Genomic DNA, 19,823 nt, shown 5'->3' with positions numbered 1-19,823 from the left:
TCCTTGGAGTGGTTGCACCACTTAAAAACACACACCCTCAACTCATCTCTCTCTCTCTCTCCCCTCACCTGCAGGGTTGGAGAAGTCCAGCAGTGTGCTGGTGGCGGGCTGCAGCAGGTCAGGGCTGCTGGACGACAGGCTGCCGGGGACGGGCATGATGGCCACGCTGTGGCGACACTGCTTGGTGCCCACCATGCTGTCGTCCTGGGACTGGCCCACGCCGCCGTCACTGCACCGCCAGAGAGAGAGAGAGAGAGAGAGAGAGAGAGAGAGAGAGAAAGACAAGCAGTTTCGTTTTTTAATTATTTCGAAAAAAATAAAAATAAAACATTCCCAAATCTTTCATGAATTCAATGATTACCCCCCCCCCCCCCCCAGTAATCACAGTGTGAGCTTGTAGATCTGCTATTTTCACTAGTTTAGTGAAGAATGGATAGAGAGTGTGAGACAAAGAATAGAGATACAGTCTTATTAGACAGGAGCGTCCGGAATCGCTCAGTGGCGAACAAAAAGGTTGAACTTGCTTTTGAAGATTTTTTTTTTGTTCTGCAGTGGTAGACTTTTTTTTCTTTCTGGCTTTGACAGCCCATCAGCCCCATACTGTACATCCAAACTGAAAAGTCCTATGATTGCGTTAAACGACGTTAAACTCCCTTTATGCATGCACATACTGTACCCTCTATTGGTCATTACTGTTGTAAAGCTTTTAAGTGAGAATCAGTGCATTTTTCTTTTTCACTTCATTGGAGACAGGAGACCATCTAAAGCTACAGAACTCCGTCCTAACCAATGACAAGAAAAAACTACAGAAAATTAACGCCGGGAGACTCATTATGAAAATGTCTACCATCGCAGAGGAGCTTTAAGCCAAGAAGTCCATTTCGGCGGAGAGGAGGAGGCAAACGGATCTCATTAAACCCATTAAGACCTGGAACGCATCTGTGTCACTTCAGTGTTTAACCACATTAACCGTTATTTTAAACAAAATAATAGCACGTCTACTACAAGCATCTGCTGTTTTAGAAAAATTGTGAAAATGTGGCGCAATTCTTTGAATATATATTCTTTCCCAGTGAACGTTTTTTAACTCAAATCTTCTGGAACAAAATATTTTCAGACGTGGGGCCAAATGCATATGCAAAACTGCTAGAAAAACATAGGTTTTTTTCAGAAGACATTTGTAGACCCAGGTCCTTAATGGGGCAACAGACATCGACACATTCATCCATGACACGATCCATGAATGGCGCCGTCTGCCTCGCAGCGCTCTCAGACACGCACACACGTTTAGAAACAAACACACTACATACACACGTACACACACACAGAGTGACACGGGACGACGAGACAAATGAGGCGTGTCAAAGCAGACGTGGTACACAGAGCATCTGTGTACGTTTGCGTCTACATTCCTTAGCGTGTTTTGTGTCATGTTTCAATTGGATGGTGGTTCTTTGGAGTGCGGGTCTAGCACTTACCCTAGAGCACTGGTTCCCAAACAGTGGGTCGGGACCTTAGAGTATATATGAATAGAGAAGACACCCGAGTTCTCCTCCCGTCCACTTGCATTAAGTTGCTCAAAAGCGCATGAGGCGATTTCACTCCTCCTTCCGTGTAGGAACAGAGTGCATTCTGGGATGGATTGGCCCCAAACACATGAACGTGCGCAATGATAGTCAACGGACCAGCGCTGGCTCGAGCTGCAATACCAAATTCGGCCACTATGTGCATTTCGCCTCAGGGTTTCCTCCGGGTGCCGTCTCTATTCATATATACTCTAAGGCCGGGACCCATGTGTGGGTCACGGATACATTTTATGGGTCCCTTTACCTTTACACATGTTTCATGAATTCAACACAAATTTGATAATGTTTTTCCAGGTAATTTCACTGATAAAGAAAAATCTAAGACATTATATACAAGAAGTAGTGAAAATAGCCTATCTACAAGCTCACAAAATGGCGCGACTCGTTGTGAGCTTGTAGATCTGCTTTTTTCACTAGTTTGGGTCCCCGGGCGAACATCTAATTTCTATTTTGGGTCACGGATAAAACCACTGCCCTAGAGCCATCGGTCCGGGGTGAGCTTGCGTGTGTGTGAACGAGGCTATAGCCACGGTAGCTTAGCCTCGCTCAGCGATATGCAACCGCCATAACCTGTACATTAACAATGTCAATTGTGTGTGTGTGTAAAATAATTATGAGAGCCTAAACACCTGGCACTTGGGCATGTCATTATCCAGGGCTAGGCAAAGGTATTCAACTTCTCATTTCAACAGCTTGTAGATCTCATTTCAACAGCTTGTAGATCGCCTTTTTTGTTGTTGCTATTCGTCATAATGAGGAATTCTATATAGGGCTTAAGCGGTAATTGAAATGAGATGAATCCACAAAGGAATCCCCAGACTATGAAATCTTTTTGAAAACGCATCGCATTCTAATGCATAAGGATCGGGTGGCACAGTACTACTGTAGCAGGGCCTCTGTGGACATAGCTGAGCTCTACTGTAGCAGAGTCTCGGTAATCGGCGATGCGTGCCGCAGGATCCAAAGCACTGAACGAGAGAGACACATTGGATAATTGAGGGGTAGAAAAAAGATACAGGGAGGCAGGGAGGGAGAGGGTTGACAATAAAAGTGAGGGAGATTCAGAGAGAGATGGCCGAGAGTAATGGCAAAAAATAGCCCCAATTGAGATAAACGCCAAGCTCAAATTAACCCCGGACAGAGATCGAAGGCACTCGCGTGCATCGTGGGCCTCCTAATGCCTTCGGCGGCAACAGTCCAGATGGTGACAGAAAATTATATGGCCAAATGCACCAGGGCTGTTGAGCGGGTGGCGGGATCCGTGCGGCGAGGAGAGACAATTTACTTCACTTAGCCGTCAGCAACTCAGAGGGATGAATTTACCAATACAACATTTTACACAAATGAAGGGTGCACACACAGCAGGCTGACGGCGGTGGAGATGGAACACACTTCTCTTATGGAAGGGTTACGTGGTTATATGCATATAGCGACTTACGGCTTTGTGGGGCCTAATTCCCTCCCTCGGTAGGGCCTACATTTTGAATTCCAGGACATTTACTTGTAACTTTATAAGTATTTCTAAATTGCAGTATTGTATTGGTGCTTTTTAAGTAAAGAATGTGAGTACTTTTCCACCACTGGTTCATTTATTCCAACACTGCAGCAAACCAAGGCCTGGTTTATTGTGTCCCGCAGCACTCCCTCCATGGAGGGCGGAGCAGAGACATCGTTGAATACCGGAACGTTTAGAAAATAGCAGGTTTAGCGACGATAGAAAAGAACAAAATACTGTAGGCAAAATCGTATAGTTTAATGTGTGTTAATGTGGCGGCGGCGAGGCGGCGAGAGAAGGAGGCTGAATTTAAGCAGCATCAATTCGACAAATTCTGAGATCTTCTGGCTCAGAGGGGGGGGGGGGGGGGGGGGGGGCGGGGGAACCCCTGCGGTCCTTGAAGGGGTGTCAGGTCCCCATGCTATAAATGATTCATAGTTCAGTCAGATAACTCACAAATAGATTGAACAAATATCAAATATAGAATGAGAATACAAGTGTGCATATAATATTTTATCTTGGCGTTCGGCTCTGCTACCTTTTCCAGATTTTCTCCCTGCTCGGCACAATTATACATAAACATTAAGAGCAGGGAGATCGATAGACGATAACAAGCCCCCATGGGGGACAGGAATAGCAGAGCCCACCGGTGGAACTGGGGTGGCGGTGGGAGCAAACATAACAACCACCAGGAACCAAATGCAGTAGGAAGGCAGGAAGAATGCAGTCTTCGGTGATCTTAAATACCCCGCCACATCAGCGTATGACTTGTGGGTCTTAACCCATTCTGACCTGAGATCAGATTCATACGAGGTTTCCACTGGACACACACGGGTCTGACGAACCCATTCTGACCTGAGATCAGATTCTAAAAATGTCAGTCGTTCTTCGATTTTTCAAAAATAGCACCAAAATGGGTTCCCGCGCAGAATGGGTTAAATACCCCGCCACGTCAGCGTATGACTTGTGAGTCTTGCGTAACACTGTATTCGCCCACCTAGTAATGCAACGTATTAACCCCTCGAGTCGTGTCTGACTGAAACCAACTCTGCAAGCTACGTATCATTTGTGAACCAAATGAAACCTTACAGGTATGTACAGCACCAAATGGAATCCTCACGGGTCCAATTAGGCTCAATTCTCAAGAGTGATAGAAATAGAGATAATCGGTTGGTGCTAGCGTGCCACCATTGCTGTGTGAATGTGGGAAGTGAGGACGCCGGCGTCGACTGTCCGCCGCTTCACCTCCCAATGTATGAATGAATGGACCATTGTAAAGCACTTTGAGCACTCGGACAAGAGCTATAAAAATGCAATTCATGCGACCTGAGGTGCGTTTCGACTACATGGATATGGGAGGATGGATGGAGGAAGGATGGATGGAGGGAGGGAGGATGGATGGATGGACGGACGGACGGAGGGGGTTACACAAGAGCTCTTACCCAAACAGGCCCCTGAAGCAGCACAGAGGGAGACGAGGGGGGGAGAGAGACCACATTGACAAGCATGAAAAATAAACCAAACAGCAGCAGCGTCCGTAGTGACACCCACACAGAGAAGTTAAAGGTGCGCACGCACACACACACACACACACACACACACACACACACACACACACACACACACACACACACACACACACACACACACACACACACACACACACACACACACACACACACACACACACACACACACACAGTCTCAAGTGTGTGACAGCGGCTGGGCTCAGTCATGTTGGATAGAAGGCATATTTGTCATTTTTGCGTCCTCAACGCTGAGCAAACTGCCACAAATCCAAATCTCACCGACTCGCTGCAACATCCGCTTGGGAAAGTCACACAAAGTGAATGTTTGATTGATTCAAACAATTTTTTCCCACATCTTGAATGAATTATTGCATTAATTGTGCGTTGTGCTGTCAGACTGACTGACTGACTGACTGACTGGCTGACTGACTGACTGACTGACTGACTGACCGGTCTCCAAAGCCAGCAAAGACATGTTCAGAGAGCAGTATTTTTGATAACACCATTTCACTGTTTCAGTATTACTGCCCCGCCGGCAAGATGTGTTTGGGGGAAAGTGAACGTGTAAAACTGTCCATCTCTCTCGTAATAAGTCTAGTGCAGTCGAGGATGGCGTTGTGAGAAAGGCTTTTAATAATGCCACTGAAACTTACCCCGAGGAGGGATGTCTAACAAGCACAGTAAAACAAGTTTATAAAGTGCATCTCACAAAGTAAATACATTATAATATGATATAAAAATGCAGTACTAATTACACTAGAGGGCATTCACAGTGAAGCCTGTCCCCAAAAAAACGTATAAATATATGTATACGTATTACTTGTATATAAATACGTATACATATATTTATACTTCCGTCCTTGACCGGGGTTCCACAGGTGTCTGGACCTGGCCCCTTCCTTTTTCTTCCCTGTACACCAAACCATTGCATGCCGCCGCAAATAGCCCACTGGCCGACATTAAAAGACCGCCATGATCATTCATAACCGCTCTGCAGCAATCTGGGGGACTCTTAAAGGGATTTTTACACACGAGAGCTAAGATGGCGTGTTCTCTCTTGCCATACACGTGTCATTACAACAGCCCTTGATTTTCATATTTCATCGTTGCATCCCGCTGTCTTTCCACCGGGCCTCGTTAGGCTCATTGTGTCCATGCTCATGAGAGGAGATGCCACTCGTGACCATGTTAATTACACGTCTAACTGTCAACGCCTGCTCATGGAGTGCTATAAAGACACACACACACGGACACAAACACATGTGCACACACACACACACACACACACACACACACACACACACACACACACGCACGCACAATTGCACACACATAGATGTATGGATATACTGTACTCAGTGGTCTCTCTCTCTCTCCCACATTCACATTCATGAACAGGCTCTCTCTCTCTCAACAGCCTCGTGCTGATGATACCCACAGTAATCATACTGTATGGAGGCTGATTGTCTCCTCTGTGTCATAACGTTGTGCGCCATCAGCACACGGCGGCCTTCGATCCAACAGCACCGGCAAACACATTCCAACGACCGCGGTCGTTTTCCTTTCATCGACTGAATGGCCCCTTTCATGCCTTTCGTTTGTGTTCTTTATTTCGCCATCGAGTGCCATTCGGTCACCCCGCAATTAAGTGACAACGATGAGCGGCGATGGACGCAGGAAGAGGGATTCAGGTCCATCTGTATTCAGTGCGCCGTCTCGTGTTATTGAGATGGAAAACACAAAAAGGCTGAGTGAAGGAGAACATAATGGCCCGGCTAGATGAATAAACTTCCACCCACAGTTTTTATACGTCATTTTGTCCTTGCGTGTGTGTGGCGAGGGCCCTGTTGCACCGCCTGGGTATGATTTAAAATGTACCGATCGATAAAGAGTGTTAAACTTCTCTCTGAGCTACTGTGTCGTCTGATCCAGGGTGTTGCTCAAGAGCATTTTGTTGGAGGACAGAGACGGAACCAGTCCTGTGACGTTCATGGTAGTTAAACTGGACAGTCATCTGCGACACATTGAGGACAAATACGGATGTGGCCACTTTTGAATTAAACTGTGTGTAGAGCGTCATCAAGAAGCCTGAATTGTAAACAACTTATTGGATACCTTACATTACCTACATTTGAATTATCTATTTGGCCAGGACTGGCACAGATGACAAGAAGCCTTTCTATTCTCCGATGATGACATTGGCTTCCACTTCATACCAGGGATTTATATGACTATAAAAGTCGGGCAACGCATAAAAAGACACTTTGCAATAGTCTGCTCCCTTGTCCGTGCCAAATGAATGAACGTGTGTGTGTGTGTGTGTGTGTGTGTGCTAGCATGCATGCGTGAACGCACACACAAGGACACGTTTGTGTGCCTCTTGCACACACGCACATCCCATATTGACCAGCCCAGCTGATTTAGCACTCCCAGATTGGAAAGCAATAGACAGAGTCGTTAGGTTATAGTTAGTCTAGACGCACGAGCAGGTGATTTACAGGCAAGTCTATAATGTACTATAAACTCCCTAAAGTCAATCCCACCAATCAGTTTGCTTTTTTCTTTATTATTACTATAATCTTTCAGCTTACATGGCATTGTGGTTTAGACCGATGCAAGGTTTGATGTTTACTTGCTATCCTACTTGATTTGAAGCACTACAGCGTTCTCTTTGCAATCTCTACGTGCGTGACCATTTTACTTTTGGTCCGACCAATGCTTTTGTACTTTTACTCAAGTATATTTTTTCAGACTTCCAGACTTCTACTTACGTAGAAGTGTAATGAGTATTTCTACATTGCAGTATTGATACTATTACTCAAGTACAGAATGTGAGTACTTTTTCCCACCACTGACGATATGCGGCGGTGAACCCTAACCACAATCAGATACATGAACGAACTGATAAGAGCCAGAGCCAAACAGGGCAAAGAAAAACGTCCCCCGCCCCCCCCCCCCACACACACACTATCGTCCTCTGTATAGAGCGTCGCAGTCCCGCCCCCTTTCATGACGACGCCAGGCCCAGGAAATAGTTCCCAATGCATTTTTCCCCATTTCTAAAAGTATTTAGACCTTATAAGCTTTGTACAAAGCCAACTCTTGTCGTGACCAAACAAATAATTACAAAGAAGAAAAACAACAAAAAAAGTGTTGTAGCCTGCCGTTTGTTTCTACTTTCTAATTCTTTGTTAGGCCCAAAACATTGTCTTTGTTGTCATGATTTGTCACGACAAGAGTTGGCTTTGTCCGCGGCGTAAACGCCTGTAAATAAATACTTTCTGAAAAGTCTATGAGGAAAATTAATGGGGATTTATTTTCCAGGTCTCTCGAGGGGGCGAGACTGCGACACTCTATTGTGTATATAATGGAGCAGAGCCTATACTGTGAAGTTGTTCACACAAAGTTCACCTAATTTGCTACCTCAGGGGAAAACATGCACATGGACATGACATCTGATACTATTTTTGAGCGGTGGCCTTTGTTTGCTCTGTTTTGCACCCTCTCTCTCTCGAACCACCATGACGACGCTAGCATACCTGAAGGGCTTGGGGGGCAGGATGCTGAAGCGAGTCTTCTCCAGCATCTTGCGGATCTTGTTGCGGCCGCCCGACACGGTGTTGGCCTTCATCTTGCGCGTGCTCTTGTGGTCGGTGGGGAACTCCATGTCTCCCGGCAGGTCCGGGATGGAGAAGCGGTTCCCGGCCTTCTTCTCCTGGATCTTGGGGATGTGCGGCCCGCCGTTCTTCTTCTGGTGCACCATGCGGCTCAGGAGCTCCTTGAACACTGGAGTTGGTTTGGACCGCAGATTTAGATTTACAATTAGGTTCACAATTAAGGCATTTAGCAGATGCTCTTAATCCAGAGCGGTTTACAGTAAGCATGAACAAACACTGCGTGAAATGAGGAGTTAACGGGCAATTATGGGCACTGTATTTTGCCCGTAAACCTCAAGTTTAGCGCGCATATACAGTTAATATACGGTAATATACAGGTGTGATGGTACAATTCGGGAGTTTACGGGAGTTTATTGGAAAGTTTAACGGGAGTTTCCTGTAATATACACATCCGTATTCCAAGCTTTTTTGCGCAGTGAAAACGTGGTAATACATCAAATACATCAAAAACAGTGGAATATCTATATAATGTTTGGGGAAGCAGCTACCAAAGCCCCTTTTTCACAGGGACAGAAGCGGGCCGGCCTCTGACGAGACGGTTCACTCACCAAAGATGTTGGTCTTGACGGTGAGCGAGAGGTGCGTGTTGTTCCGCAGCATGTCCACGGCCTTGGCGTAGGAGATGTTCTCAAAGTTCTGCCCGTTGATCTCCATGATCTGAAAGCATGGATTAACCCATTTAGGCCTGACCTCGAAATTAAAAAATATATATTCTAAATCCTCCGGTTTTCTGAAATAAATATTTTCACGATTTTTCAAAAATAGCAGACCTACAAGCTTGCTATGAGCGCTATGAGCTTGTATGAGCTTGTAGCGCGCTATGAGCTTGTAGATCTGCTATTTTTCAATAGCTAAATTATAACATAATGTTTAAAACACCAAAAGGGGTTAAAGCACAATAAAATCTCACGACTGAAACAGTGTGCCCCCACACACTAGCGCTATTTCCTAAACAATTAACACAATATGTAAATTAAATTATGATGTTTTAGTAATATTGTTCACCTGCCGTTACATACTGCCAATCGGTTGAAGAAATCACAGACTGATAATGATATGAGGCTTCAAGGTTTGCTTTAATATGAAATATCCGAGACGATTAGGGTTTATGAGGACATTTCTGCAAATAATGCTAGTTTGACCACTTGAAATGCTCTAATCTTAAAATAAGCAAAAGTAGCCTATTCAGTCAGACTGGGGTTTCCATACATGAACAGGTCTCATGTAAGTCTTGTCTCCTTACTCGAGTAAAATCCTTATACTTCCAAACTCTGAATTCTTGTTATTATTACTTGTCCTTTTGAGCATGTGTCCTACAGACTGCCTAAACATGATCCTCTTTTCTTTGAGCATGTGTCCTACAGACTGCCTAAACATGATCCTCTTTGAGCATGTGTCCTACAGACTGCCTAAACATGATCCTCTTTTCTTTGAGCATGTGTCCTACAGACTGCCTAAACATGATCCTCTTTTCTTTGAGCATGTGTCCTACAGACTGCCTAAACATGATCCTCTTTGAGCATGTGTCCTACAGACTGCCTAAACATGATCCTCTTTTCTTTGAGCATGTGTCCTACAGACTGCCTAAACATGATCCTCTTTGAGCATGTGTCCTACAGACTGCCTAAACATGATCCTCTTTGAGCATGTGTCCTACAGACTGCCTAAACATGATCCTCTTTGAGCATGTGTCCTACAGACTGCCTAAACATGATCCTCTTTTCTTTGAGCATGTGTCCTACAGACTGCCTAAACATGATCCTCTTTGAGCATGTGTCCTACAGACTGCCTAAACATGATCCTCTTTCCTTTTGTTACCTGGTCTCCCCGTTTGAGGCCGGCCTCCGCCGCCTTGCTGCCCTCCTCCACCGACTCCACGAAGATGCCGAAGCCCCTCTCGCTGCCGCCCTGCAGGCTGAAGTGGAGCGGAGACTCCCGGGAGGCCTTCTGCAGCGTGATCTGACGCCACTTGGCCTTGGCCGCGCACGCTATGTTCAGCAGCCGCAGGTGGCCCTTCATTTTCTGACAGATAGAGGGGATAGGATGAGAGCTGAGTGAGGGAGTGAGTGAGTGAGTGAGTGAGTGAGTGTGAGGGAAAACAAGGAGGGAACTCCCCTGAGGGATCCTGGTCAACAAGGTAGATAATGGTTAAACCCATTTTGACCTGAGATCAGATTCTAAAAATGTCTTCTACATCCTGACAGTTTTCTAAAAAAGCTATGTTTCTATGTCAGTGGTTCTCGACTTTTCAAAAATAGCAGACCTACAAGCTCGTAGCGCGCCACTGAGCTTGTAGATCTGCGATTTTTCATTTAATATATTTTTATCCCACGATTTTGTAACCCATTTTTCACCCCTGTGTCAATCATCTAATGTGATCCTGGGCTCTACACACCCTCCACCAACCTAGTCCCCATATATGGGGGACAAGGGGAGAGCAACGGACTTGAACTCCTGCTTCCTTCATGCCTAAGTGTCCAAGTTGCTCCTTTACACCTGACAGGGGGGAGTTTCCCTGGTTGGACGTAGCGTGGAAGGAACACGTTATTCCAACCAGTTCCTTTCCCCTCCATCAGGCACCCCGGCTGGCCAGGGGGAGGCAGTTTAGTGACCAGGATTACTGCATGTTTTTTGTGAGGGTACCTACACTAGGGGACACGGGGAGAACATGCAAACTCCACACAGAAAGGCCCTTTCGCCAACACCGCCTCCGGTATGGGCACTGATGACGCGGAGGAGGAAACACGCCGCCAGCACCCACAGCGTCCCGAGCGGGAATCGAACCCAGGACCTTCTAGCTGTGAGTCGACAGCACTACCAACTGTGCCACCGTACCCCCCGATCTGCTATTTTTCAATAGCTAAAGCATAACATAATGCTGACACCAAAAGGGGTCCCCGCCCCAAAATGGGTTAAATGTACTGTAATTAGTAATTGCATGTATGAGCATAACAGCTACTATTCATTTTGTCACGGTGAAACAAGGAAGTGGACTATGAGCGCCGCAGATTTGAGGGAAATGTGACTTCGTTTCAGAATGACTGAAATGGAGCCGATGGCTGAAGGAACTATTGAATTGGCAAGAAACATTCCATTAGCACATCTCTGCTGTCGGGAAGACACCACCCAACTCCAAAATATTTCTTTCAGGAAATGAAGAAACCCTTATATTTTTAAAACAAAGCAACACTGCCTAATCAAAGTTGGTATTGTGACTTGTCAATTACTTGCATGAGAGAGAGGTGGTGGAGTTAGCTGCTTTAGCAGACAGTTTGAGGGTCCAATGGAGTGGAGAGGATTTTACTACTTTTCATTGGTTCAATGTATTTTTAACCCACACAGACATAAAGGGTGTTCAATAGCATTGATTTATAAAAAAACGAAACAATGGAGTTAGGTGTTTTCCTCCCGACAGCAACAGAATGCTAACTCGGGTGTTACTGTAGGCTCAGACCACACATCTCCTTTTTCATCTGCCGCGACCAGACGGCTGAATAATTTATAAAAGCTAGTGGTTGTTGTCAGTGCCGTTCCCATTCTGGACAAGCACATCATTTAGTTGTGCATCATCTACATTTCGTAAACGTTTAAGTGCAAACTCCTTTTATAAATGCCTTTATATACTGTGTACAGTATGTACAGTAGAATAGTAAAGAGAGAGGGGTGGAAGGACATGCAACATCAGATGGAATCGGGACTGCCTTTTGCGCAGAGCTTTCGCCCCACAGATGTGGGCGAGGACGTTCAGGTGGGTGGTGCTAAGGTGAAAACCAGGTATACTTAATGAACTGGTGGCTGTGGTCACATAAAAACATAATTATAACACTGTATACTTTTTGAATAGTACATGATGATCATGTTTTAGGGGGTGGGGGTTAGGGTTAGGTTGTACAGAAGCTCTGAGTGAACAGGCAGTCCTAGATGGAATCAGGCCACGGACAGACATTCATGTGGCCGGTACAGGTACCGGTGGCAGGCCCCAAAAGTGCAAACCTTACCGAGGCCTCTAGGTGCTTCTCAAACTCCTCCAGGAAGCGAGTCATGGCGTGGTCACCTTCAAAGTCGTTGAAGTGGTTGTTTACCCACAGCAACACTATCCTCGTCACCTGCGGTGAGCACAAACAAACCTTTAAGGCCTATTCATAGTCCAGTTTTCGCTGAAGAGGTGACCACCGAAACGGTGGTTAGTAAAAACAGAGAGATATGTTGTGTGAGCGGTGACCACCACACACGCGACGTCATGTTTTATGTGGTCACCTCATCACCAAATACTGGACTATGCACGCACGCACGCACGCAGACACACACACGCACGCACAGACACACACACGCACGCATGGACAGACAGACAGCATGCACGCACAGACACACGCACACACACACGCGCACATGCACGCACATGCACGCACACACACACACACGCACCCTCAACGGCTCTTCCGTCAAAACTTTTAATTTCCTGTTTCTTCACGGAACACCCTCGGACTACACCGCCTCTGTTTGAGAAATAAGGGCCGACTTTCATAATGGTTTACGACCCGAGATAATTTCGTCGTGTCGAGCTTTCACTGTACAAACGAACAGCCCCCCCCCCCCCCCCCTTCTGCTTCATGGTTAATTGGTCAACTGTTTTATTCTGCGGCGTGCGTTCCCTACGACGGCCCTTTCCGCTAGTCTGCTCAGTAATGTGTTGGAAGCAGTGGGGGAGCCAAATAATGAGCAGAAGCTACAGTAAACACTATAAAGAAAATAAACAAAGGCAGCGGTCGTGATCACAACTTGTTTGACGGATCTAGACAGAATATTTCAGACATGGGTTCTGCTTTAATAACCATGTGAATCCTAGTGTCCCTATTCTGGGGTGAACATTAGGCCAAAACAGCAGCTATACTATACTGTACTATACTGTACATTCAGGAGATTTGGTGTAGAGGAAGAAAAACAAAGGGGACGAATAGTATAGATTCCTGCGTGACTCTGGTCAATGAAGTATATCGATCTTAAGTGGTTAGACTGAAAGCATTGGAAACAGTGACCTCTTAACAATATCTTCTATTTTTTTTTTTTAAGTTAAGGTCAATAAAGAAACCAACCACCAGAGCATCCCGGAATGCTCGTCAACAAAAATAAATCTCCTTTCACGCCATCTCACTCGTCGTCTATCTCTCTCTCTCTCTCTCTCTCTGGCTGGATCCCCTTCTTCAGCAGGGCAGGAGATTAAAGGGCCAGATGACTGCCTCATAAAGACTATTGACAACACAAGGACTAATCTTATGGTAAATCACTTATGGACGATGGGAGTGTCAGGACCCCGGGACAAATCGCTACCTGTCCCCGGGACAGCTGAGCTTGCTGAACTGCGTATTGATCGCCAGAGGCACGTGTACACACACACACACACACACACACACACACACACACACACACACACACACACACACACACACACACACACACACACGACATTTCCACGGAGACGCGTAAACACGAGATAATGACACGCAAGCCAATGAGCGCACAAAGACAAGAGTATAAACCTGCCAGCACACAAATAAAACACTTATATAGCGGTACATTATTCCCCCATGGAGTGTGTGTGTGTGTGTGTGTGTGTATGTGTGACCTTTAACCATTATTTTGTACTTTAGCCGTTTAAAAATAGCAAGATAAACAAGATCGTTGGAGCAAATCTTTCAATATATATATTCTTTCATAGCGAACATTTTTAACTCATATCTTTGCTTCTGGGGGGTCCCTGTGTGTGTCACACACACACACACACACACACACACACACACACACACACACACACACACACACACACACACACACACACACACACACACACACACACACACACACACACACACACACACACACACACACACACACACACACACACACACACACACACACACACACACACACACACACACACAAATGAAGTTTATTGCGTTACGAACGATTCAACTTTACTTCTAGGCCTCTGCTGTTACTAGAGGCTACACACTATTAATCGCACGCTCACGCTCACACACGTACCGTGTCTCGGAGGCTGTCGACCTTGAACCAGTCCAGCAGCTTGCTGCCGACCTCCATGGGGTTGGACAGGAAGGTGCGGTACGTCAACAAGAAGTCCTCGATGTAGGTGGGGTCCACCACCGAGGGCTCCTCCACCAGGTGCATGATCAGGCGCTCCGGCGTGCCCTGAAACATTGTAACCATTTTGACCTGAGATCAGTTTCTAAAAATGTCTTCTACATCCTGACAGTATTCTGAAAAAGCCGTGTTTCTATGTCAGTCGTTCTTCGATTTTTCAAAAATAGCAGACCTACAAGCTCGTAGCGCGACACTCGGTGGCGCGCTATGAGCTTGTAGATCTGCTATTTTTCAATAGCTAAAGCATAACATAATGCTAACACCAAAATGGGTTCCCGTCCAAAATGTGGATAACCATTTGTTTATGTCCACACAAAGGAGATTCATACCAGGACACACATAACTAGTGCAGTAGAGTTACAGTACATTCACAGAATCATGGCCTTTTCAAGGTACAATAGGCATGTCACTCAGTAACTCTATGGGTATACCGGTAAGTAACAGCGTACTTTGGCAGCCTTTTTGCCTCCTTCTTGGGAATCCTGAGTTTGTTGGAACCCTCTAACAACCAGTTAGTGCGTATGCCCCCTAGGCTGCCAAATATAAAGACAAATAGTCTGCACCTATTAGCACCCAGCTCTGAGATGGTATGTAGAAGTGGTTGGTATTGAATGACCTTGGTTATATAAAGGCTTCCTCTAAGAGGCTGTGGTCCAAAGGTGCAGGCTATCTCTAATACAGACACTTCTCTGGACTCTTCATCAACCACAACATCTGGTGAATTAGCTGTCAGAGATGTAAAGGTGTCTGGGGGTTATCTCAGAGTTGGAAGTTGGAACGTGGATGGAATGACACAGGAATGTTTGTACATTCTCACCGAGGATGCATGATATTTTGTCCTTTGCGAGTTGCACTAGAGTTCCACTATTCTATCATGGTGTAGGCGCGCGCACACACACACACACACACACACACACACACGCACACGCACGCACGCACATGCACACACCACAACAGAATCATGAACACATGCACAAACAGGCATGCTCGCACACGCACTTGAATAATTTATGTCATCATTAATCATAAAAGTGACAAGGACATAAACTGCAAAGTGGCACATATTGAGCGGAGCTGTCAGTCAAAGGTGCCTGTTCACACAATCACAAACAAAGCGTGCGCGCACACAGTCACACGCACACACACACACACACACACGCACACACACACTATATTCATATACTGTACTCACTCAGTAAGCTTTTGCTGCTCACATATCAAATATGAAATATTATTTTAAAGCCTCACTATGCAACCTTTTTTAACAGGATCACTGCTGGACATTTACGGTGGATATATCATACAGACTAGAACTCCACATTACGGCCGGACATACGTGCGCAACAGCACGCAGCTCACACAGACATAGGAAACGGGTCGCCTGACGAGGAACAGAAACTAGAAGGGGTCAGGTTCTTCTTTGTTCCTTTCTGACGCAGAGAGAGAGAGAGAGAGAGAGAGAGAGAGAGAGAGAGAGAGAGAGAGCGAAAAGGGGCCAAACAGAAGTGGAAACGCTACTGTATCACTCGTGAATTGACTCGTTATCTCTCCGTGCGAGGAGAGATTTTTGGAGGAGCAAACACGAGGAGCATACAGCCGGGGTTGGAATCGTTTGAGGGGCCATTATCCGATCGATATCTGGCCCGCCTCTGGAGGCTTGGAGGTGGATCAAAGGGCTTGGGAGCGCATATGAAACGGTGTAGTGTACAAGCCGAGGCACAGACAAACACTAATGGTGCTAACGCTGCCAAGCTTAGAATGATCAATACGGAAGACGGTTGCGCGCAAAGGCATCGACGTTCCCGCGAGCGACAGTCGAGGGCACGCCGACTTTACCGTTAGGGTAAATGTTGAAACGATTCCCATGTGATTATTTTTGTATGTACAGTAGGAATGCAAAGATCACAGGTCGATTGTGGCAATTAAAAAAAGGTTGAATTGGTCAAAGGTGTTGTTAATTCAAGCCAATCTATTGATCTAGGATCACTTTAACCGTGAATCTTCACCAGGTTCCCAGTGGGCAAGTGGAAGTCTGTGTCTATAAAACAACGCTGTCTCATTCTTCCAACCGGGTGTTGCTATTTTGAATAATTAATGAATCCTTGGAATACTGAGTCAATATGCGTACACATCAAATATAAATGAATTAACAACTCCAGTTTCCCCCAAAAAAGTGTATTAAACATAAAACCTTTTGATCCAACTCGGATCTTCGTCAGATTAACTTAATTTACAAGAAGCCTACACAATTATAGAATGTGAAATATTTGGTATTTTGATCAACGTTTGCCGACAATGGTACCGACATCAACACAGCATGGAATTGTGGACAAAATGTTACTCAACGATAACAAAATATTCTTTAGCTTTGCAAGGCTCCGTGACTCAAATGCCAAATGAATAGTGGGCCTTGATATGAAAACTCACATAACTGTGCAGTGTGTGTGTGTGTGTGTGTGTGTGTGTGTGTGTGTGTGCTGCCTAAACAGAAATACATACAGTACATACGGACATACAGTACATGGAGACATACACAGCCACGCTGCTCAACAGTGCCACTTTAGGTCAGTTGGCAACTTGGCACCGCTCAAAAATGTTGAAAACCACTAGACTATGGTAAAAAGCAGCATGCCCGGCTGGCGGCCACTCTCCCTCGTCCCTCACCTTGATGACGATGTGTCCCTTCCTCGTGCCGCTGCGGTCCAGCTCTCGGTGCTCCTTCACCATGACGATCTCTCCCTCCTCCTCCTCCTTGTGCGTGTTCTTCTCCACGTGGTTGAGGATGCGCCAGTAGTCCTCCTGGGCCACGCACACAAACTGGTCCAGAAAGACATGAGGACAACGCGTCAACTTGTGGTACAGCAGAAGGCTGCTCCGCACCACGACGGGGTACTCGCACAGGAACACGGACGAGCGGGGGGGTAGAGGCATTAGTTGGGGGTTGGGTCGGTAGGGACTATTTAAGCTAAACGCCAAGCACCCGGATGGCCTGCGACTAACCCCCCACCCCCACACCTCACGTACCCAGATACCGCCTGGGTCGCCGACGCGCGAGCATACTTACAATTTAGAGCTATACGCTTATTCGTCACATGCTACCATGCCAAGTTAAGAGCCACGGTGACCTTCTCTCTTCGCCGAGCGGTTCCTCGTTATGCTTTCCTCAACAACTTCTTTATTTGCTTCTTAGGCAACAAGGCTCCGTTATCTTCCTGTGTGACGCGGATAGAAAGTGAAGCGTGCGATGGAGGGGGGAACTGGTCAGGTCAGTGAGTGAGGCCATTGAGAGGGTTGGAACTGAACTAAGCCTCACCTCCCAGTTCTATATTAGGAGGACTGCATGGCTTCCTCTTAGCCATGCGTCTCAGACCGTGACAGAGAGACCAGGTAATATCAAACACATCTCAGGAAGCAATATAGGTCAGTTGACACTTATATTTGTGGTGGCTCTAGTCTAGAATGTAATGAGCCACTGATACTGTATGTGGTCCTAATTGTTGATAGTGCTTAGCAATTGCAAGCTAACTATTAGAAGTAACCCATGTTATAATTTAGCTATTGAAAAATAGCAGATCTACAAGCTCATAGCGCGCCACCGAGTGGCGTGCTATGAGCTTGTAGGTCTGCTATTTTTGAAAAATCATGAACATGTGGTGCAAAGCTTTGAATATATACTCTTTCAGAGTGAACGTTTTCAACTCAAATCTTTGCTTCTGGGAGGTGGTCCCTGAAACAACACATTTTCACATGGGGGTCAGCGGCCAATTTCATATATTTTTGGGGGTCCTTGACATGAAATATTGAGAACCACTGATATAGAAACATGAGGTAAATGGTAAAAGTAAATGTACTTGGTTACTTTGTCCACCACAGTTCTCACCTGGCAGTCGTCTCCCTTGGTGCGCACCTCTCCGCTCATGAACTGTTTGTGGAGCGTGGGCGAGATGCCGAAGCTGTTGCCCATGCACAGGGTCTCCACACGGCCGTCTGCATGGCCCATCTCCACCGCACCGTTTAGGATCACGTACCACAGGTCCAGCTGAGAGAGACCAGGGAGAATCAGCAAGCAACCCATAGTTGTTTGATTGATTATAACAAATGCAAAACAGTACATGGTACAGTCAAAGCATATTTATCCAAAAGGGTAGCACCGAAAAAAGACCTTGCGGTCTTGTTTCCATTCGGGTCCCATGCATTCATTCACAACACAATGATGACAGTAATCGAGATACCTCAAAAACAACAAGTACAAAATAATCTAAATACAAATAAATCACTCGGAGGGGGGTATAAGGAGGTTGGGCAGTCATCTTCTCTCCTTTTGATCCGCTGACATTGATAGGTGATTTTTCAGACCGGTTTTAAAGGAAGCCAGTGATTTGTTTGTTTTGAGGGAAGGTGGCAGGGCATTCCATACCTGAGTGGCAGTGCTGTGGAAAGTGAATTTACCCATATTTGTTCTATATGTGGGTGGCACCAGATCATTATTTATACTCCCTCTAGTGTTGTGGCTGTGAGAGTTGCTCACCTTTGTGAGGTAATCAGTAAATAGGGACTGAGGGCTGAATTTACAATTTTGAAAGTCAGCCCCATTTTCAACTGCTTGTACCGTCATGGTGGAGGATACTCGCCTAAAGGGCCACTTGTCTTTCGTGAAAATAAGATTTAAATGTATACTATAGGGTATAGGCAAGTCTGTGTGGTTTTTGTTTTGTTGCTTTCTCATTCATCATTCTAACGTGCAAAAATAACAGCACTTGAGGACATAGGAAAACAGAAATACCCAATAATATAATTAGGAGAAACTAGCAGGCAAAGAAGAGAACAACCAAATGATTGATTATACATATCGAACAAAACAGTATTTAGGGGCATTTAACTTTGCAATTCATCACGAGGAACTGGGAACACAGAATAACTCTTCTTACTCTCAGTTGTCTCCACCAGGCCGAAGGCATGGGGACTCATGGGGAGAGACAAGAGAGTATGTTTTGCACACCGTCCGTCCGTCCGTGTGTGTGTGTGTGTGTGTGTGTGTGTGTGTGTGTGTGTGTGTGTGTGAGTCCGTCCGTCCGTCTGTTACCAGCTAATCTCCGGCACCGTTAACCCGGTCGATGCCAAATTTTGGACACACACTCCCTGTCCTATATTTCATATTCCATCCTAATTGGCTAACATTGGCTTTCAAAGTTTGCAGGATTGGCCCGTTTTGAACAAAAAGCCTCAAATCATGAACGCAGCGTGCAATTTACCTGAAATCTTTCACAGACTTTCCGACTTGGCTGAGGAATATATCCCACCTTTTTCACATTGGTCTGTTATAGCGCTACCAACAAGGGGGAATTTTGGGGGGGAAAAAAACATTTTTGTAACAAAA

At 45.8% G+C, this 19,823-nt stretch overlaps 1 protein-coding gene across 1 annotated transcript in view; it reads right to left on the bottom strand.

Moving 5' to 3' along the window:
- Positions 1 to 19,823, bottom strand: part of LOC310855471 (rap guanine nucleotide exchange factor 6-like) — a 210,267-nt gene that overhangs the window by 46,103 nt on the left and 144,341 nt on the right. Inside the window, 8 exon segments of the mRNA XM_083760492.1 lie at positions 69 to 229; positions 8,150 to 8,396; positions 8,836 to 8,944; positions 10,106 to 10,309; positions 12,286 to 12,393; positions 14,330 to 14,494; positions 17,111 to 17,263; positions 18,327 to 18,485. Of these exon segments, the coding sequence (XP_083616618.1) occupies positions 69 to 229; positions 8,150 to 8,396; positions 8,836 to 8,944; positions 10,106 to 10,309; positions 12,286 to 12,393; positions 14,330 to 14,494; positions 17,111 to 17,263; positions 18,327 to 18,485 (1,306 nt within the window).

Source organism: Protomyctophum parallelum, assembly GCF_964188405.1.
Source record: "Protomyctophum parallelum genome assembly, chromosome: 1".
Taxonomy (NCBI): Eukaryota; Metazoa; Chordata; class Actinopteri; order Myctophiformes; family Myctophidae; genus Protomyctophum; species Protomyctophum parallelum.
Note: the sequence above shows the minus strand (reverse complement) of the source record. Positions and strands in the feature narration are given on the sequence as shown.